The sequence below is a fragment of the Odontesthes bonariensis genome, chromosome 11 (assembly GCF_027942865.1).
Source record: "Odontesthes bonariensis isolate fOdoBon6 chromosome 11, fOdoBon6.hap1, whole genome shotgun sequence".
Classification (NCBI taxonomy): Eukaryota; Metazoa; Chordata; class Actinopteri; order Atheriniformes; family Atherinopsidae; genus Odontesthes; species Odontesthes bonariensis.
Genome location: NC_134516.1, coordinates 19,272,533 through 19,294,701, shown reverse-complemented (window position 1 = coordinate 19,294,701; position 22,169 = coordinate 19,272,533). Strand labels below are relative to the sequence as shown.

The 22,169-nt window shown below is 43.8% G+C and overlaps 1 protein-coding gene across 1 annotated transcript in view; it reads left to right on the top strand.

Annotated features, from left to right (window-relative positions):
• The window catches only part of LOC142391792 (gamma-aminobutyric acid receptor subunit gamma-3-like), a 155,006-nt gene that overhangs the window by 126,985 nt on the left and 5,852 nt on the right, over positions 1 to 22,169 (top strand). Inside the window, exon 9 of the mRNA XM_075477862.1 lies at positions 21,528 to 21,724. Within this exon, the coding sequence (XP_075333977.1) occupies positions 21,528 to 21,724 (197 nt within the window). The remainder of the gene's footprint in view (positions 1 to 21,527; positions 21,725 to 22,169) is intronic.

Sequence of the window (22,169 nt, the reverse complement as noted above, 5' to 3'; positions counted from 1 at the left end):
CATCCATGTTCATTATCTGTGGCTCTACTGCAGCTATGCTGACCTTAGTGGCATTGGTTTAAGAACAAACTAATCTTTTCCTTATTATAGTCTATTTATAAATATTTTTTCTCATGCCACTCTGCATAACTTTCAAAGTAAAGTATTTCAGGAGAAATCTGACCCCAATTCCAGTATTTCACAACAACAAATATTTTGATTCGAGTAGTTCGTAGTAGTTTGTCCTACCTAACCTTAACCAGTTCTATTGTAATGAATATCCCGTGAAACACAAACAGAGCACAAGGAGACAGTTTAACCCTCCCACCTCCTAATTGTAGCCTCTTTAAATCCGATGCAACAGTGGTGTGTCGTGACTACTTCACAACATGTGGTGACACCCTGTACTTACCCTGTAACACGAGAGAAAGATGCGTCCACAAAGCAATAGATTTAAGTTTTTGTCGTGTAAATATTCAGTCAAACTGTCGATAAGACCTCAAACAGCGAAGCTTTTATTTATTTACCCTGTAAGTGTAAGTGTCTCCGACTGTAGTTCATATCAAAGGCCATGTTCAAGTAACTCGATCTGTACAGGAACAGATTTGCGGGTTCAGGTGGAGAGACGTCAGCACATCCTCTGTAGTACCCCAAATAGAGCCAATAATGGCTCAGGTTCCACATGCAGACTTCTGTAAATCAGATTACTTTGGACAGAGCAGAAAATACTCGGATACTTGCAGCGTTCAGGCAAAGATCTATATTTGGATATATTTTGGATAAAGTGATATTTATAGATGATCCCTGAGCTGTATAAGCCTGATACATACAGATGTCCTCTTTTCTAAACACATTATGTTGTTAAGAGCCCATAATTTAAAGAATCTATACAGTAGAGAAGGATGGAGTTAGTCCAGATTTTCTAAGAGCTGTTTTACAGCAGTTAGTGTGCAAAAAGAAGATGAAAGGACATGTTGCCCGATCGATCTACAACCAGGAAGGTTGATTATCAAATTCAAAAGCTTGACCCCAGACAGAGTAAGCCTGTATTATTACAGGTCCAGTAATAACACTCCAAAACAGACGGCACAAAGCCTTGAATTAGTTTTACTGCTGAAAGCATCGCGGATGATGGTCTCTATAGCAACGTGTCTGAGGAGAAACCAAGTCTGTTTACAGGTGCTGCCATGTTCGAGGTGGGGAAAAAAAAAAGCCCTTTGTGGCTGTGCACAATCTGATAAAGTGCCTCCAGCATCAGTTGTGACTGAAGACTGAAAGTTTGAAAAGGAAAAAGAGAAAGAACCGAGGGGGGAGATTGGAGGAAGCGAGTGTGGCCCGCTTCTCATCCCGGTTTGAACCGAGCAGCTTGAGGCGGTTAAATCTCTGGCTGAACTGTTGGTGGTTTCAACTGCTCACAATAAAGAAAATACAAGTTTCATTTGTCTCTGCTGAAGAGATTGTTTTCCATTAAAAGAAATTAGTCACAGAAGAAATGCTCGTTGGGTTCACAACATAGATTGATTGCATCCCTCAATATAAATCATAAACTACTGCCTCTACAGGCAGCAGGAGGGAGGTGCAACTCGTGTGTGTTTAATTTTAACAAGCCACAAAGTTCTCTTAAGGAGGAAGGAGGGGGGTGGATTGCATGATTACACACAGCATGTTCGACCCAGATAGACTTTGGTTCACTTAACAACACAAAAACACTTATTAAAAACATTTTCGTCTCTCCCTGGTTGGGTCCAAGTTTCAACATTACTAGTTAAGGGTTAGAGAAGAACCACGGCCACCATCACCTTTTCACCAATTTCATGAGCGTTACGGGTCTCACATTCTTATGAGAATGCAAAAGGTTGTTTACTACCACTCTGTTGCTTGGTTAGGTTTAGTTTTGTTCGGCAATGAATGGTCAAATCTGATGGAAAACGGAGAAATTAAATTGTGCTGCTGAATGCAAGATCTGCTAATTAATGAGCCGTTAAGGCTGATCCTACAAATTGACTGTAAAACACTATCCTGGAGTTAGAATTCAGGGTCCATTATAGGTAATTATCGCCTGCATATTTTTTCTGCACCAGTCACAGGCATAAATACAACATATACAACTAATCCAGCTGCATTAGAACAGTCACAGACATGTGAAACTACTCAGAAACACTTCCACAGCTGACAGATACTTACAAAATGCTACAATAAAGAGGGCTCAGAAGATGTCTATAAAGGAGTGGAAAAGGATTGAGGCCTGCCAGCTTCACCTTACAGATGTTATAGATGACTTTACACAGCAGAAAGCCAGAGAGCAGCACCTGTAGTGTAAGCTGTACTTTTGTTTTGGCCTTGACGCAGACAGCTGCACAGTCATAGACTCTGTGTCATATAAGGAGGACAATTCAGAGGAGATAATTAACAAAGCGGGATATCAGAAGAACTTTTTCAGTGTCCAATGGGGTCGTTTATGGGTGGATACACTTGGGAGTAAAGGCTGATTTTATGGTCGCCTACGGAGAGATCTCTCCGTCGACAGAGACCCTCCCGGAGACGCTCTCAGTCGCTTGTGTGCATCGGCCAAAATTCAAAATTCCTATCTATCCATCGAGGAGACGGAGACCGCAAGGGTTGTGATTGGTCGGCTAACAACATCATTTCCGGAATCACTTTTCCGGTTTAGCGCCTTCCTCTCACAACAACAACAACGCCATTTTTGAAAGAGTTTACTGTGTGCCGGTCAACATTTGGTCAAAATTATTTGCATTTCAATATCAACAAGCTCCAACTCCAACAACAGTCTTTCTCTCTCGCTCGCCATCGTTCACTGTGAGGAGTGGAACGGAGCCGGAAGGTGAACAATCAATCAACGACTTTCACGATAGACGTCGTGAGATTGAGTCGTTTAACGTAGCGCCGCCTACTGATCGGGAGGTGAATTGCCTTGCGTATCCGACATCCCGACGGAGAACTTCCAAAGGACGGAGAGCCTCTCCGTGACTACGGAGACAGATTGACGGATAGCGACGGAGAAGCATACTGAGGCTGTGTTTGAAACCGCATACTTCTCCTACTACTCATACTAACTTTACCTTTTTTTAAGTTCCCGGATGCATACTAGATTCTCCGAAATGTTGGGTATGCATCATGAGGTTACTACTCATACTCAAACTACCCAAGATGCAACGTAACGTGACGTCGCCGATCGTCATTTCCTGTCTAAGCGGCAGTTTCAAGCTAGCTACAACGAGGGTAGGTTCACTTCCTGCTTTCAAAACAAAAGCCCCAATCGTATCGTAATGGCTTTCCCTATGATAAAAGGCAACGGTTATTTTATTTTGTGAAAATAACCGGAAGTGGGTTGCTCACTACGGCTAGCTTTAGTAGCGCCAAATTCGTTGGAACAAAATTGTAAATAGCCGGTATTTTGTCAGATTTTCAACACGTTGGGGATCTAAACGACTACTTTCTCGACTGAAAATGTTTAAAATGTTGCTAAAGTTTACAGAGTTTAGAGCTTAAGCGAAATCAGCTTCAGGCCGGCTGATTTCGGCTCGGGCAGGAGCGAAATGCATTGTGGGTAAACGCTCTGCATACTGTCTGATTGAGGAGTATGCAGTATGTAGTATGGAAGTATGTAGTTTGCGGTTTCGAACACAGCCTGAAGCTTTAAGTTTGATGACAGTTTGTCTGGCAGCGAGCGGTATTTTACAGCCTTTGCCACTGCAGTGTTGCTTGTTTATGCAAAGAAGAAGTTCAAGCTATTTAAGTGGAGGGTTTGGCACATGTGATCCTTTTGAAACCAGGCGGCCATTTTGGGTGAGTTGGCTTGGAGTGAGTTGTATGGATTTGTTTTTGCTGGCATTGTTAGTGATTATAGGATTATTTAGGTGAGTTTGTCTGCTGAATCTGCTAGTGTGTCTTGTCCTGCCTCCACCTCTGGCACCCTCTATATTTTCATTACCCCTACCCGAACCAGGGTTTGAATCCCATTCCTGCTTTTCTTACCTCTTTTATTTCTTCCCCTACCCGAACCAGGGTTTGCATCCCCACCCCGCTGTGACTGGTGTGCAGTTGGTGAGAGGCTGAGGTAGATTATGGTTGTTGTGGTGTGAGGGGCAGTGTTGGCTGGCATTAGGGGGGTGACTCTGGGACGCCAGTGGTCATTGTCTAGCCTCCTGGAGGTGTCGTGGGCCCAACTAGACGAAACACTGATGAAAGGAGGTTCCCACCTGATGACCCCAATGATATGTTGGTCAGCACTGCTCATTGATCTATATAATACGGAGTGTAGGGAATTATTCACTGAGTCTGGTCCTTTATTTTATTTTATTTTTTTATTTTCTTTAGCACAAGTTTCTTGTGTTTATATTGAATGCAAAACTTAACAGAAAATTGATTTAAATGGTTCGTACATCAGTTGGTTTGGGGTTTTTAGTTCACAACAACTGAGAGTGAATGTTGTGAAACAGGCCTGTTTTCTGTGGATTAATTCAGTCTACAATGTATTGTCTACAATACAATACAATAGACAAGGCTAAAAGAAACCGTTGCTTGCTGTCAGTAGGAAACATCCCACTTGTGTCCAGCGTTTCGTTAGCCCATCCATCCATCACAAACCCTTCTCTCTGTGGACTTTGTGGCTCTTTGTCAATGTCACACCATTTCCTGCTTTGCTCCCTTTGGAAAAAGAATCATAAAGCCTCTGGAGGATCCATCACCAGAGCATGAACATTTGTCACTTTCAGTATTTCCCATGTCATTTTTCTCTTGCCGTCTAGTTTACACACAAACCCTCTATGACCAGTTTTCATCATCATCATCATCATCATCATCCTGTGAACATAAACAAAACCCCGGTCGGTTTGTTTGTCTCCAATAAAGTGTCCTGAGGAGCAGCAATTATAAGGGCGTGGCTGGGTAAAAAGAAATGACATTTAAAAAGCCGGCGTTTCCTCTTTGCGAGCCGTCATTCCCACAAACGCTCGTCAACAGTGATGTGCGTGCTCGGACACAAAAGCTGACAATGTTCCTCATGGGAGCCCTGCCAGGAGGGCGGTGAGTTAACGATAGGTAACCCACAGACATCAGTCCCTCAAACTGAGCTCTGATGAGACGGTGTGTGTAGGGGGTCTAAATCACATAATCTATTGACTTCAGGGACAAACTCCTCTTCCTCTCACCTGATGGGCTTCTGACACGACAAAATGAGGCTCGTGTCCAGGTTACACGAGTGTGCTCAAGTGTCTCAAAACAACAGGAAGATCTTAGATTGTAATCAAAGCAAAAATTAAGCCGGCACTCCAGACCATCTGACCATTAGATAATACACAACTGAGTAAACAAATTAGAGTCGACCTGCTTCAGGCTGTTCAGTCCCAAGTGTCTCTTTTGTCAGAGGGGACTCCTGTAGGGCCATCTGACTGATTACAAGCAGTGTGGCTCAAAGTCACGGTCTCTAAAGAGTGTGTGAAACACTCTTAATCAGATTAGACTGAAGTTGCCATTGGTTACATTTATACCTCAATCACTGGCGCATCAATCTGAAAACATCAGCATAATTAGCATAAACAAACAAGGCTCCAGATGCAGTGTCAGCCTCAATGTACTCTGCATTTTCTTTCTGTTGATGTGCTGCCACAGAGCTTCCCAGCGCAAAAAAGACGGAAAGCGTGGACTTTTGTTAATAACACATACTTTTATTCCACTTCAGCTATTCCGACTGCATAATTTCAATTTAACTTGTCAGAACAATTACACTCAAATCCAGGGCTGCTGTGATCTTTAATCTTTCTCCAATCATTTTTGCTACTGTAAACATGCCTCTAATCAAGACCCATTTCATCAGGACGCAAACTGATTTGTGGGAAATGTTTTTCTCAGAAAATTAAAAGGATCTAAAGAGGTTCAACACAACCGAACAGCCATTTTGTTTCACTCCATTTTAGCCTTTCATCCACATGGAAAATGCTTGTTTTTCACCTGAAAACACAACTGCACTTTGAGGGAAAACTGAGCTACTTCTGGGTTATTCCAAATTGCCTGTATTTTGTGTTTCCACTGGTTTACATGAAGGAAGCAGTAACTGAGTTTCCATCGATTCACATTAGGGGTGGGGGAAATTTCCAATTCTGAGATGCATCGCTATTCGGACTTCGACGATTCTGATTCGATTCACAGATTTCGATTGTTAAACAAAGTAATTCGGACGGTTCTAAAATGCGAAACTAAGAAGCGCGGTACGCGCCGCACGGAGGAAAACAAACATGGCTGACCGCAGCTACCCACCTCGCCGTGAGATCCGAACAGCTCCTTCCGATTGAAAAGCAGACGTGTGGAAACACTTCGGCTTCTACAACGTCGGCGGCGAAAGCAAACTGGACAAGAGCCAAGTTATTATGACGTTTTCAAGGTGTGGTGCAGGGAAACATGATCCTCCGTGAACACGTTTTATTTTGGAAATTAAACGGATGTTTTGTTTCTGCGCGCAACTTTCTGTCTCACACGATCTGCTCTGTGCTGCTGCGTTGTGCTTCGGCGTCCGGCAAAAATCTGTTGTGGAGGCTCCAGAGCGACGGAGCCGGTGGATTAGGTGGACAGTCATTGATGAGAATTGAAACGTATCAGCTCCGCTGCCGTGCTGGAGCGCAGACACAACACACACTCATCCGGTGGAATTTGGGGGTTAACTCGATTCCACCTGACGTAACTTTGCAGTTTGCACCCCTTTCAATTAGTTTAAAGGGATAGTTCGCCTCTTTTGACATGAAGCTGTATGACATCCCATATTAGCAACATCATTTATGAACATATTCTTACCCCCTGCTGCGTCCTGTGAGCCGAGTTCCAGCCTCGTTTTGGCGTTGACGAAGGTAGTCCGGCTAGTTGGCTGGGGTTTAAAAAATAAAGCGTCTTGCTTCTCAAAACAATATGCGTTCAAAAGAGTAATACATTTGCATCACAAAATCGTTCATCCAGAAAAAGTCAGACCTCACAATCTCTCGGCCCTATTTTCTCTCCCTTTGTATCACTGCGTGCTGCCGCCTGCCGACAGCCGCACCTGTTACGGTGTTTCCTGCTTGGAAGCAGGGGACTGCTCGGTCTGCACTTCGGTCTACACAGCACGCAGTGATACGAAGGGAAAGAAAATAGGTCCAAGTGATTGTGAGGTCTGACCTTTTCTGGATGAACGATTTTGTGATGCAAATGTATTACTCTTTTGAACGCATATTGTTTTGAGAAGCAAAACATTTTATTTTTGTGGCCCCAGCCAACTAGCCGGACTATTTTCGTCAACGCCAAAACGAGGCTGGAACTCGGCTCACAGGACGCAGCAGGGGGTAAGAAAATGTTCATAAATGATGTTGCTAATATGGGATGTCATACAGCTTCATGTCAAAAGAGGCAAACTATCCCTTTAATAAAATATAATGGAAATGAATTCAACTCTTGTTTCTTATTACAAATGCACAGTTTTTCAAAATTGCAAGTTATGAATGCTTATTCAGTGAGACAAAAAGAAATGTTGTGAAAAAGTGCATCAATATACATTAAAGACTCATCAATAACTGTTTTATAATCGAATCGTAGCCACTGAACACTGTTTAAGTCCATTGTTGTCTGGTTAGATTTTGTTGTGGGTTTTTTTTGGGCTAAAAACAGTCAAATCCAGTAAAGACACGAAGAGATGGAAGAAGAAGGACCTGACTGGTAATAATTTAATCAAACTAACAAGCTTTTATTGTGCTGATCTGATCCTTATTAAAGCAAACAAATGATGATACTTCCAGATACATTCAGCCGTGTTAGTTTTATACAGTCAGTGCTTTTCTTTTTACTCATAGTGAGATGTGTTTAACATTTGGTTCAGAGGATTAGAAATGGACAGAGGTGTGATCCCACAGTTTGAGCATAGAAACACTAAACTGAGGTTAGAGTTCAGGGTCTGTGTAACAGCGCCCAAACTAACTGACAAAAGGTGAACGGGAACTGTAAAAAAATAACAACGAACGAAGGGGCAGCAGTCTTGGCTAGACAATGAATATGTGAAAGGGGCTCAAGCGTTAGGTAGGCCGTACCTGAGGCCACCTCTTTGGTTTAAAGTAGTTTTTTCCTGTTTGATTTCCTCATCTCTCAAATCCTGTCGTCTTTGTCCAGATTGTGGACATAACTCTCCTTAAAAGAGTCCTTGAGCTGTCAGAGGACTGCTGAGTTTGACCTGAAGAACTGTTTCTGTTTAGTGCCATGCAATTGTGAAGAGACTGTTCAATTTCCACAGTATAAGTCTGTATATACAACGCCGCTCAGCTCGTGTTCGAGTGTTTTTTCCTTAGGATGAGTCTGTTTCTGTACGACGGGGATGTTGTGTTTGGAGAAACATCCTAATGTTTCTCAGACACTCCTGCTTAGTTTCTGGTAAATTTCCATGGGAAGTTAAGCTTGGGAATTTTGGATATATTCCATATTGGAAACTTTCCATGGGAATAATGGGAATTATGGGAACTAATGGGAATTTAGGAGAACTAACTGGGAATATATTATATCCAAGCATAAATATAAACAGAAGTCATAAGAAAACATCCATACAAAATGTTTTCAACAGATATTTCAACAGATTTATTTGTAAGTAGAGTAGAACACGTTCTAATTACTGGTTTCATGGATGAACAAAAACAGGAGTCTTGGGTTCAATATTACCCATCCCCTAACCCCACTCATTCAAAAATGCCCCCCCACCTTCCCCCCCAGATTATCATCAAAACTTACTTCACTTTGTTAAGTCCACAGGCTCAAATGTGTGCCTTCAATAGTCTTTGTGCTGCAGGCTCAAAAGTGTGGTCCAGTCTTATAGAAATCTTCTGTACATGTGATGGAGGCATGCACAGTGCCACTAGGGGGTGTGGTCTCAATAGCCGTGCAGTAAGCAGTGTGCTCTGTGCATGTGATTGAGGAATTCCATCTTTTTGTTTTAGTCAAGATTATGCTAAAATATACTTTCCTCAACTATATTTAAGTTCCCTAGAAGAGCCAACCTTCAATTTTGAAAATTCCTAGTTTATTCCCTTAAATTCCCGTTAATTCCCTTAAATTCCCATGGAAAGTTGTTTCCGGGTATTTTGCAACCCTACTCCTGCTACATACGAAATGATAACTTTCTGACGCCCGTTCTTCTTTTTCCTCTCTATTGGATGCCAACTTTGGGTATACACAAGTTTGAAGTGCATCCTTGATTCTTCTTCCTCGACATTTGTCGGGAGTCCGATGTTGTAGAGATCCAGTGACGACTAGATTGTGTTCTGCTGGGTGGTTTGAGGTAGCCTGGGCGAAAGCCGACTGTTGACTCTGTCAAACAGTCTGGGAAAACCCAAGAGGAATCCGTTCCCATGGAGGGTGGGACCTTACTCAGCAACTTAAATTCATTGGAGTTCCCTTAACCAATCGGTAATGTTTAGAAATGACGTAGGTTATGCGCCGAAGGAGAGCTACAACATCCTTGCCACTAACAAAGTTGACGAGGCATTCCTCTTGCTCTTGTTTTATTTGTGTAATGCTCTCCAGAGTTGAGACAACTTCATGGATAGCTTCTAGCGTCTCTTCTTCCGTCGCCATGTTTATTTCCGCTGCGGTTGAACTACAATTACATGGACTACAATGGACTCCGCGGGTGAGTTCTGCGTCACCACTCTCAACTGTTTGCTGATTGGCGAAACACTGAGCGAACCGAGGTAGGGGGGTTGGGCCAGACTATGTGCGGAGCCAAAATCTTTGGGCGGATGTACGTAGGATGGCGTCGCCAGGCTAGGTTTGAGGAGGTTTTCAGTGCAACTCGTTGTTGAGACTTCGGTTCTTCCAAAAAAAATCCTCCCTCGTGAAGCTGCTGTTGATGTTTGTTTGTTTTGTTTATTCAGTCACACAGCAAACAACAGATGTGTTCAGTACAATCATAGCATATTTAAGTGACTGAAAAGGCACAGGCTGAAGTGTAATGCTTATATTTAAGCCTGTCCTGTTGAACAAAATGAAGCTACCCATCAACCTATATTTTTTACAAATACTAAAGTAGAAGAAAAAATAATAGTCAAAAGAGAAAATACAAAAAACATAATTGCATCCAATAAAGTGGCAGTCAAAATAGAAGAATAATGAAGCAAAGTCATAAATTAACAAAATACTTCACAAATTAGTAGCCCTCAAAAATTGCTTTAGAAACCATCATTTTGAATACCAAAAACAATTTCTTACATTTATATTAGCATCCTTCCATAATGAAAGCCCAACAACAGATATGCATCTCCTTTTCATTTCTTTTTTGGCCTTTGGTACAGTAAATTTGCATATTTCTCTTAAAAGGATAGTTCGCCTCTTTTGACATGAAGCTGTATAACATCCCATACGAGTAATATCATTTATGAATATTTTCTTACCCCCTGCTGCTTACTGTGAGCCGAGTTCCAGCCTCATTTTGGCTCGTTTTCTTATGGGATGTCATACAGCTTCATGTCAAAAGAGGCAAACTATCCCTTTAAATTATACTTCGTTTCTTGAGATGAGAAAAACCTTTGTATGCTGACTGGGAGTAACTTTGATTCAGCTCTATTCATTATTTGCATTATTTTGTAAAATACCAGATAATTGAATTTCAGAACGATATCTCACTCACTGGACCCAGAAGAGTGGCTTGTTGGGTCAATACTTTGTTAATGTTCTCAGTCATGGTGGTGAGTTGTTTCTTGATTTCTGTCCTACTTCCTTTTCTCCGGATCTCCAAAAAAAAAAAAAGGCTCAGGATCAAGGATCAAGCAAGATGTTTCTTGACTTTGGATTTTGACCCAGCTGTCGTCCACATATCCGAACCAATGACTTGTTCTCTTGTTGGAGGCTCCGTTCTCCTCTTTCAAAGTCCTCTCAAAAGGAGTCTTGGAACCATTGCAATCCAGTATGTTTCCTACACTTTTGAGCTCAACTATCTGATCATTTTTTAAACTCCAGGATATAAAACAACCTGTTAAGTTTTGCCATTTCGTATTTTCAGTGGTCAGACAGCTCTTCGGGGTTGTTGTGAATCCACTCGTCTTTTTCAAAACGTCCTCTTGGAGAACTTTTAGTTTACCGTCACAGTGAAACGTTGAAGTCGTGTGACCTGGTTACCGATCCTCAACTGTAAGTCTTCAGTGTTATTTATAGACGCTCCATTAACACAAGCTGTGGTGTTTTCCTCCCGCTGTACTCCTGGACACATAAAGGTCAGTGTCTGACATCCCTAAATGTGTAGCGCCTCTTTAACGAGAGAAATATACATCCTTCTGTGCAAATATTGCTTTTTTATTTATTTTATAGGATCTGCCAAAGCAGCGAGCTCAGCTTTGGTATCCTCTCTTAGGATATGATGATCTGGGTATTAAACCCGTGGCTTGTGAAGCATGTTTTTCAAAAATTCTCCAGAAAATCTGTTCTTCCTTGTTGCTGCAATCACACCATTGAAGATGTCTTAGATATTTGTGTTGTACAGGAGCTTTTCTCATTTCTTTGTGACAGCGCTCCTTTTTATTTATTTATTTGGCGAGTGGATGTGAGACTGTGTGGTTCAGATCGCCTTCGCAGACGGGAGTCGTTGCTATGGCATCACGCGGCAACAATTTCCACAGAATGAATTAAACTGAGCGAAGAAAAACTCTTGATCTTGATGTGAAGAAGCAGCCAGTGAATCGCTTGTCATAAAGGAATAAAAGGATAGAAACAGAGAAAGATCAGGGCTGTCTGCTTTATTGAGAACACACCGTTTGCACAACACCGGGGTTCGGACTCGAGACGATGGTCTGAAGTATTAGAAGCAAAGGGTCGTTCATTTACCTGGTCGGGCGCTTGGAACCAGCGAGTGGGGAAAAAAGAGAAAGTCTAGACGAGCACTAGACGAGAAGAGGTAGCTTGAAATAGAAGGGAGCAACTCGTCTCTATGGAAACCACAGGCGAAAACAGTGGCACACACTGCCATGAAAGACATGTAGGGGATGAGGATAAAAGAGACCAAGAAAGGGACGGAGAGAAAGAAGCAGAGGACGGAGGGAAACATGATGTGGGTGTCACAGCAGTAAATATCAATGCTCCCATCGGGCACTTCTGTCACTCGGCTCATCTTTCTTTCAAAGAATTGATTTCATTTCACCAAATGAACACAGTGTTCTGCTTCGGAAACCCTGGGGAGTAATTTCCTCAACAAAAGGTTTTAATAATTCAGTGACACACAATTAAAAGTTATCTCTGATTATAATGGTTACTTACCACTGTGACAGGTAAACACTGACACTGAAAACAGTCACTTTCACAATTTTACAGCCATTTTAAAGCAGCGATTATCCTTCCATTAATCATGTCTGAGCTGCGCTGCCATCTAGTGGCACAATTTGCAAACTGCAACCAATGAATACCTCCGATTTATAGCCCCCAAACTAAACGATTCTTATGCTTACACAATGAAGCAGCAACAACTACCGCTGGGCGATAATACGATAGCTATCGAGGAATAACTTTTCCTCAATAGAGATATGAAACATGGTCGATATACTTTTCCTTAAATTACATTCGCCCATCTTTTGACAGAAAATACAAACAGCCAATGACAATGAAAGTTACGCCGCGCAGAACCAATCAGGTGGCTGGAGTAGAGCCATGTCAGCAGCGAGTCGTGGCGTGTTTGTTTGTGCTGCTGCAGCCGTAGAAAAAAAGAAAATGAGTGCTCCCTCTGAAGAAACGACGGCGGACACAGCCCAAGGTATAAGGGATGATATCATTGATGACATTGTTGAGAAGAAGGGCCCGAAAAGTTCAGTGGTGTGGAGGTATTATGGTCTGACACGAAACAGAGTTGCGTGCACTGCAAATTATGTCGAGCACATGTTCCGACAAAGACGGGAAATACCGCTAATCTGTTTCATCACCTGAAGCAGCGCCACCCGATTGAGCTCGAATGAGAATGCAAACTTTTACCAACACAGCCCGGAACAAGTGCTAATCTTCCCGCGATAACAACGCCTGTGCAGCAGCAACAGAAGACCACAGAGTCTGATTTATCCAACGCTGTATGACACTGCGATATTACAGATGCAGCTTATTGTATTGCAAAATACATGCTACCAATAAACACTGCGGAAAACAAGGGGTTCAAGTGGATGCTAAAAGTATCGCTATCGACTGATAATAAATAAATAAAAATCGTGATATGACTTTTTCCCCATATCGCCCAGCCATAATTTCTATCAACGAATCGTTTTGTGTTACTTCCTAGAATTTCTACAGGTCATCATTTCTGTAGAGGACCGCAGCCCAAGGAGACCGTTTATCACAAAAACAACAGATCACACAGTTTGTTTCACCAGCCAGCAGCCTAGTTTTTAAACAACGGATGGTGATGAGAACCTCCTTGCAGCGCTGAATTGTGTTTCAGAATGCTAACAGGACTTCTGCATGTTATTTCGAGCAGGATGCATAAACGCCAGCTTGTCATATTAAAACAGTGGTAACTAGAAATGCACTCAGAGAGTGCAGACCTCCGCCAACCGCCAACCTACCTGTGGATAGAATCAGAATCGCTTTTTATTGCCAGGTATGTGGACACACACGAGGAATTTGACTCCGGTTACACCTCACTCTCTTTAGTGCAACAATTACAAAAAAATAGACAAAAAAATAGACATAGAACAAGATTAAATCAGAAGTGCAAATTGGTGCATGGTGCAAGGATGAAACACTGAAGTCCGGTTTTAGCTGTTTAACACAGAGACAGCCTGAGGGAAGAAACTGTTCCTGTGTCTTGTTGTTTTGGCGTACAGAGTTCTGTAGCGCCTTGCAGAAGGGAGGAGTTTAAACAGTTTGTGTCCAGGGTGTGATGGGTCTGCAGAGATGTAACCTGCCCGTTTCCTGACTCTGGACAGGTACAGATCCTGGATGGAGGGCAGGCTGACACCAATAATCTTCTCTGCAGACCTTATTGTCCGTTGCAGTCTGTTTTTTTCCTGTTTGGTGGTTGATCCGAACCAAACGGTGATGGATGAACAGAGAACAGACTGAACAATGGCGGTGTAAAACTGGATCAGCAGCTCCTTAGGTAGGTTGAGCTTCCTGAGCTGCCGCAGGAAGTACAACCTCTGCTGTGCCTTTTTGATGGTAGTGACTGTGTTGGTCTCCCACTTCAGGTCCTGAGAGATTGTGGGGCCCAGAAACCTGAAGGATTCCACAGCAGACACTGCGTTGTTGGTGATGGTGATGGGTGGCAGAGTGGGGGGGCTTCTCCTAAAGTCCACTGTCATCTCCACTGTTTTTAGCGTGTTCAGCTCCAGATTGTTCTGACCACACCAGCAGACCAGCCGTTCAACCTCCCGTCTGTATGCAGACTCATCACCGTACCGGATGAGGCCGATGACCGTTGTGTCATCTGCAAACTTCAGGAGTTTAACAGACGGGTCTCTTGAGGTGCAGTCGTTGGTGTAAAGGGAGAAGAGCAGTGGGGAGAGTACACACCCCTGGGGGGCACCTGTGCTGATGGTCCGGGTGCTGGATGTGATGCTCCTCAGCCTCACCTGCTGCTTCCTGTCAGTCAGGAAGTTTGTAATCCACTGACAGGTGGAGGAGGGCACAGTGAGCTGGGTGAGTTTGGTGCGGAGGATGGCTGGGACGATGGTGTTGAACGCCGAACTGAAGTCGACAAACAGGATCCTGGCGTACGTCCCTGCAGAGTCGAGGTGTTGTAGGATGTAGTGCAGTCCCATGTTAACGGCATCATCCGCTGACCTGTTCGCTCGGTAGGCGAACTGCAGGGGGTCCAGCAGGGGGTCTGTAATGTCCTTCAGGTACCCCAACACCAGTCTCTCGAAGGACTTCATGACTACAGATGTGAGGGCAACAGGCCTGTAGTCGTTCAGTCCTGTGATGGTGGGTTTCTTGGGGACCGGGATTATTGTGGAGAGTTTGAAGCATGAGGGGACTTCGCACAGCTCCAGGGATCTGTTGAAGATCCGGGTGAAGATGGGGGTCAGTTGGTCAGCGCAGACCTTCAGGCAGGAAGGTGACACACCGTCTGGGCCGGGTGCCTTCCTGATCTTTTGTCTGTGAAAGACTGACAGAACATCCTCTTCACAGATCGTGAGTGCTGGTGGGGGGTCAGAGGGGAGAGGTGGCAGAGTGGCAGGTGATGTCAATGGGGGGGGGGAGGTGGAGAGGTGTGAATGTGTCAAACCTGCAGTAGAACACATTCAGCTCGACAGCCAGTTGATGATTCGCTGCAGTGTTTGGGGACGGTCTCCTGTAGTTGGTGATGGACTGCAGGCCTCTCCACACTGACGCTGGATCGTTGGCTGAAAGGCTGTTTTTAATCTTTTCAGCGTAGCTCCTCTTGGCTGCTTTCACCTCCATTGTCAGCGTGTTTCTGGCCTGGTTGTACAGGACTCTGTCCCCACTTCTGTAGGCCTCCTCCTTGGCCTGACGAAGTTGCCTGAGTTTTGCAGTGAACCAGGGTTTGTTGTTGCTGTATGTGCGGAAGGTTTTGGTGGGCACACACATGTCCTCACAAAAGCTGATGTAAGATGTCACGGTATCAGTCAGTTCATGCAGGTCTGAGGCTGCAGTCTCAAAAACACTCCAATCAGTGCAGTCAAAGCAGGCTTGTAATTCCACTTTGGCGTTGTTGGTCCATCTCCTCACCGTCTTGACCACAGGCTTAGCAGATTTCAGCTTCTGCCTGTAGGTCGGGATAAGATGAACCATGCAGTGGTCAGAGAGTCCCAGGGCTGCACGGGGGACAGAGTTATATGAGTTCTTAAAAACAGTGTAACAGTGGTCCAGAGTGTTTGTGTCCCTGGTGGGACACTTAATATGCTGTTTATATTTTGGCAGTTCGTGGCTGAGGTTTGCTCTGTTAAAGTCCCCCAAAACAATGAGCAGAGAGTCCGGGTGTTTTTTCTCCACGTTATTAATCTGGTCGGCCAGGTGTTGTAACGCCTCAGTAACACAGGCCTGAGGAGGGATGTAGACTCCGACCAGAACAAACGAGGAAAACTCCCGCGGCGAATAGAACGGTTTACAGTTGATGAAGAGTGTTTCTAGTGGAGGACTGCATGATTTGTTTAGGACCGTGACATCAGTACACCAACCTTCGTTAATGTAAAAGCAGATTCCGCCTCCCCTCGTTTTCCCCGTAAGCTCCGTTATCCGGTCCGCTCGGTGCAGGTGAAATCCAGGCAGGTAGAGAGCAGTGTCCGGGATGTGCTCACCGAGCCAGGTTTCGGTGAAGCACAAGGCAGCAGATCTGTTGAAGTCCGTGTTGGTTGTATTGAGGAGCTGCAGTTCGTCCACCTTGTTCGCCAGAGAGCGGACGTTGGCCAGGTGAATAGACGGGAGCGCAGTGCGAAACCCCCGCTGCCGCAATCTGACAAGTGCGCCGGCTCGCTTCCCCCGATGTGTCCGGCGTCTCCAGCGGAGACCACAGAGAGCTGCTGCTCCTCCAATGAGTAGTTCTGTTAAGTTTTCCGGATTGATGAGAACCGAAGAAAAAACTTTGCTGGTGGTTATACCAATGTTTAGGAGTTCTTCTCTGGAGTAAGTGACCAGAGAAGGAGCACAGAAAACACGACAAATGCACAAAAACGTAAAAAACACGAGAGAGCGAAGTACCGAGGCAGCCATCCGCGGCGCCGTCTCCATGGTTTTTAGCGAGCCATGTATGGACATACGTTCCTGATGTGGGCTACTTGTTCTTTGGTGCTGTCAGCAGAAGAGGCATTCCCTTCTCCCTATTCATTATTGAACAGCAGTGTTCGCCGTTATTAATTATTATTAATATTATTATTATTATAATGTTTTGTCGGGAAGCAGTGTTCTGTCGGGAATCAGTGTTCGCCGTTATTATTACGCTATATGCAGTTATGCACACTGGCTTGCCGTTGCAATCTTTTGTTGTGCTAATTACAGCAAATCCGCGCAATATGCATTCAATCCGCGCACTATGCATTCTGTCTGGCTTTGGCTCTGTTTGGCTTTGGCACCTTGAGGTCGCGCCACCTTGTGGCAGGTCGCAAGATTGCAGCACGAACAGACGAACATAAAGACAAACATCCAGACAAAGCAACAGACAAACTCGGGCGATCACATAACCTCCTTGGCGGAGGTAATAAACATACACTGTTTATGAAAACCTAAAAACTACCTCGACTTCAAGTCCAAGTCGAATTTCAGTTTTTTTAAACGTTCTCACTTGAATTAAGCAGACTTCGCTCCACATTGGCTCTGGATTGTCCCCTCAGCCCCTGACGTAAGCAGTTCTTCGCTCTGGGCGTTAAGGTGGTATGTTTTTTCTGAGCAGAAGTCAATGGCTGTGTTTGAAACCGCATACTACATACTTGCGAACTGCATACTTCATACTGATTGATCAGACAGTATGCAGAGCGTTTACCCACAATGCATTTCGCTCCTGCCCGAGCCGAAATCAGCCGACCTGAAGCTGATTTCACTTAAGCTCTAAACTCTGTAAACTTTAGCAAAATTTTCAGGCGAGAAAGTAGTCGTTTAGATCCCCAACGTGTTGAAAACCTGACAAAATACCGGCTATTTACAATTTTGTTCCCACGAATTCGGCGCTACTAAAGCTAGTCGTAGTGAGCAACGCACTTCCGGTTATTTTCACAAAATAAAATACCCGTTGCCTTTTATCATAGGGAAGGCCATTACGATACAATTGGTGCTTTTGTTTTGAAAACAGGAAGTGAACCTACCCTCGTTTTAGCTAGCTTGAAACTGCCGTTTTGACAGGAAATGACGATCAGCGACATCACGTCACGTTGCATCTTGGCTAGTTTGAGTATGAGTAGTAACCTCATGATACATACCCAACATTTAGGCAAATCTAGTATACATCCGGGAACTTCTCGCACACTCAAACTCGCATACTAACTCAAAAAGTTAGTATGAGTAGTAGGAGTAGTATGCGGTTTCGAACACAGCCAAAGAGTTTGTGGTCCAAACAGAAATAACTTACTTTAAGTTTAAGCGTGAGGAGCCAGAGACTTAATTTGCTATCACGCCTGCCACTTAGGTCATTGGTCAACTCTACGGTCCTCTTCCTAAACAGTGGACGTTGCAACCAAGAAAGTTTTCCCCCACAGTAACTACACAGAAGCACTGAACGTAGTTGATAACTTAATAACTGTAATAGTGTATTTACTGGTCTACCTTAAAGATCAATCAGATATCAGTCCAGGCCATCAAAGAGTTGATTTTGAAATAATGCTGATGCTGGATGATGCTTCAAATGGTTTGGGGCCAAAGTACATTTCAGCTCTTCTGGTACAAGTTTGCTTTCTGTCGTCAGAGTTGGAACTAAACCGTTATGCATCGTATATGTGGAACAAACTCCCAGATAACTGCAGGTATGCGTCAGCTCTTTCTTATTTTAAATCAGGCCTTCAGACTCTCCTTTTTAATCACTGCATATGATTAACCGGCTTACCTGAATTGCAGGACTTGGATACTTTCACTGCACTGGGCTCGCCTTACTGCAATGCAGAAGATGAGCGAGCAGCTAAAGATCTCCCAAGACCGGCTCGATAAGGCTCACAGTAATGAGGTCAAGTCTTCGCTAAATGAGCCTCGAGACTTTCAGCTGCGAAACTAAACAGGCCCTGAATGTGGACAAAGAGCTTCAGAAACCCAACGAGTTCCTCTTTACATTCACGTTGCCTCAGCAAACAGCAGAGGCAGGAAAGTTTCAGCTGCTGAAGGGAGAGAGGAGGATGCATCCATCACAAAACTGAGCCGTTGAAACTGAAGGCCTAAAAAGATGAAGAAGAATTTTAATTCAATTAAATTCATTTTTATTTATATAGCGCCAAATACAACAAATGTCATCTCAAGGCACTTAGATAGTAAGTCCAATTCAAGCCAATTGGAATTCAATTAATTGTAATCATAATTATTCATAAAATAATCCAATTCGTTCATATAGAGCCAATTCAAAAACAATTTCCTAGCTAAGGAAACCAACAGATTGCACTGAAAACTTTTTCTTTTTCGGTCCAATCTCCCGTCCTGAGCAGAAGAAGAAGAAGTGGCCGGATCATTTCTAGGAGGCCGAGTTGGATTTAAACGGCCTTAGGCCGAATTCAGACTAGAGCGTGGTGTGGCGGCAGCGAGACAACGGCAGTCTTAACGCCGGTTATCAGGCGGTGTGTTGTACTTGGCTTTTCACACCGGACAGTCCGCGGCCGCGGTAGTTCCGCTCCAGCCCCGTCTGCATTCCCCATTCATTTCAACGGGACACTGCCGGCCGCCGCCGTCCAAATTCCGCTCGAGTTCTATTTTCCAAAAGCAGCGCGGGACGGAGGCGTCTCCGCGCCGCTACCGCCCGACTATCGCCGCGTCGGTGTGCAAGGACAGATCTGTTTCCATGTATTTTCGCCTCCGCCGGTGAAAATCGCTTCCGTTCCGCCACGCTTTGCCGCCCTGGTCTGAAATGGCCCTTACAGGAGAGAAAAAATAAGCTCAAGAGTTTAGATCTTGAATAAAATGCTTTCAATACATATTTGTGATGATTTTGGTCATTTTCCAAAGTCCAAAGTGAATCTACTGTAGTTCAGCCCTGAATATAGGAACACTTTAAATGACTGGTACTTAACCTTTTCATAGAAAACATTTAATTTTTGCTCACCAACACAGATCTGATGACAGTAGCTGAGTCAAACGTCTGATATTGGAAACAATATCAACAGCAAAGTGTGAAGAACCTGAGATATAATCTACTGTCTACTGATTTTTCATTATCACATCATTCTCACATTCAGATATCACAATGTGTTTGTTATAAAAATAGAGAAAATCTGTGAAATTCAATATGATGCTGATTACAAAAAGCCAAAAGTGTAATAAAAACACTTGTGGATTTTGTACATTTCAGCTAATCATCAAACATTGTTCATAATCCATCCAAATGGAGGCAAAACAGCTCTTCTCTTATTTAAAAATTTCGATAGTGAGTTATGGAAAGGTGTCCTTGTCTAAAACGCTGCCGAGCATGCAGCATCTATACTCACACTCGTGTAATCGTGCGTTTTTTACAATCTGTTGCCGATTATTGCTGGTTGTTAATCAAAGAAATAAACCGTAAAGTTGTTTGTTCAAACTGGGACAGAATACATTCCAGGTGAGACTGGACTGGTATTTCTCTACCCACAATACAAAACTATAACTATGGCTGTGTTCGAAATGCATACTACATACTACATACTTCCATACTGCATACTGATTGATCAGACAGTATGCAGAGCGTTTACCCACAATGCATTTCGCTCCTGCCCGAGCCGAAATCAGCCGGCCTGAAGCTGATTTCGCTTAAGCTCTAAACTCTGTAAACTTTAGCAACATTTGAAACATTTTCAGGCGAGAAAGTAGTCGTTTAGATCCCCAACGTGTTGAAAACCTGACAAAATACCGGCTATTTACAATTTTGCTCTGGCGAATTCGGCGCTACTAAAGCTAGCCGCAGTGAGCAACGCACTTCCGGTTATTTTCACAAAATAAAACACCCGTTGCCTTTTATCATAGGGAAAGCCATTACGATACAATTGGTGCTTTTGTTTTGAAAACAGGAAGTGAACTTACCCTCGTTGTAGCTAGCTTGAAACTGCCGTTTTGACAGGAAATGACGATCGGCGACATCACGTTACGTTGCATCTTGGGTAGTTTGAGTATGAGTAGTAACCTCATGATGCATACCCAACATTTCGGCGAATCTAGTATGCATCCGGGAACTTCTCGCTTACTCAAACTCACATACTAACTAAAAAAGTTTGAGTAGTAGGAGAAGTATGCGGTTTCGAACACAGCCTATATGTATTTGATCATACAAACAGGCAACTGTTTTAAACCACACCTGTTGAGCATAGCGCGTCTTAACTGTAGCTTGTTGTTGGGAACTTGTCACCTCTGCAGAGACGAGGAGAGACGCTGAGATAATTTCATACATTTGCACCAACTGAGCCTTCATTTCCACGTCAGTGACTCTGAACACGGTGGACAGCAGGTGTTCTGAAACTTGGGCTCATCTCAGAGGTTGATGATAAGTCATTTAAGGACACATCCATCAGCTCACAGCCACATTTTCCACAATACCACTTTCCTAAAAGGGGAAGTACGCTTGGTTGCATCATCCATTTGTTGGGATTAGTGGATGAGAAGGCTTTAGATGCTTCACTGCTTCGACACACCTGATTCAGATTAAATGGATCTCTTCAAAAGATTGTTAAGTCCTGCACAAGCCAGCTATTGAAAGATTGATTAGGCGATGAGGTTAGTGGGTGTGGCTTCGGTTCGGTTTGAGTCCAACAACATTTGTTAGGAGAATATTTGCTCACATGAAAATCTAAAATCTGCCACTGATGCCAACTGTTCATGTGTAACAGGATTGATGCAAATGAATAAACATTTGACCACATGTTACATGATCATAGACATCCGCATCGATCACCCAACCGCTCAAGTATCACTCCTTTCCTTCCTAACATGTCCCATTACCTCCCCAGGTATCACCACAGTGCTGACCATGACCACCCTGAGTACAGTTGCCAGAAACTCTCTGCCCAGAGTGTCCTACGTGACGGCCATGGACCTGTTTGTCACCGTTTGCTTCCTCTTCGTCTTTGCCGCCATGATAGAGTACGCCATGCTGAACTACTATTCCTACAGTATACGCAGACCTCCTCCCAAGACACAGAGAATGGTAAGCCTGCGATGGATGTTTGTCTGACAGCTTCTGACTTTAAATGAGCTCTGCATTTGCACTTTAGCCACATCCGCTACAGCCAAGTTTCTTAGTGCAGAGCTGCCTAAAACATCTTGTTCAGCAAGCATCATTAATCAGAGCCTTTGATTAAATGATCTCAGTAATGCATCTCCATGGTCAGATTAGTGGGAGCTTGCTGTGACAGTTAGCATCTCTGGTTTGAATGCCAATCAGCTGACAAAGAAGAGACCAAAATGAAGAGATTTAAAACAACGACAGACGTATAACAACCACAGGGACATTAAATGTGTTTGAGGGGGTTACATGTCTGTGTTCAGAGGCTCCGAACTGTAATAATAATGAGACAGATCTGATAAATCCTGTTATTGAGGTGCCTTCCTTGGCACAACAGACTTCAGGCATCCCTAGGATCTGAACCCAT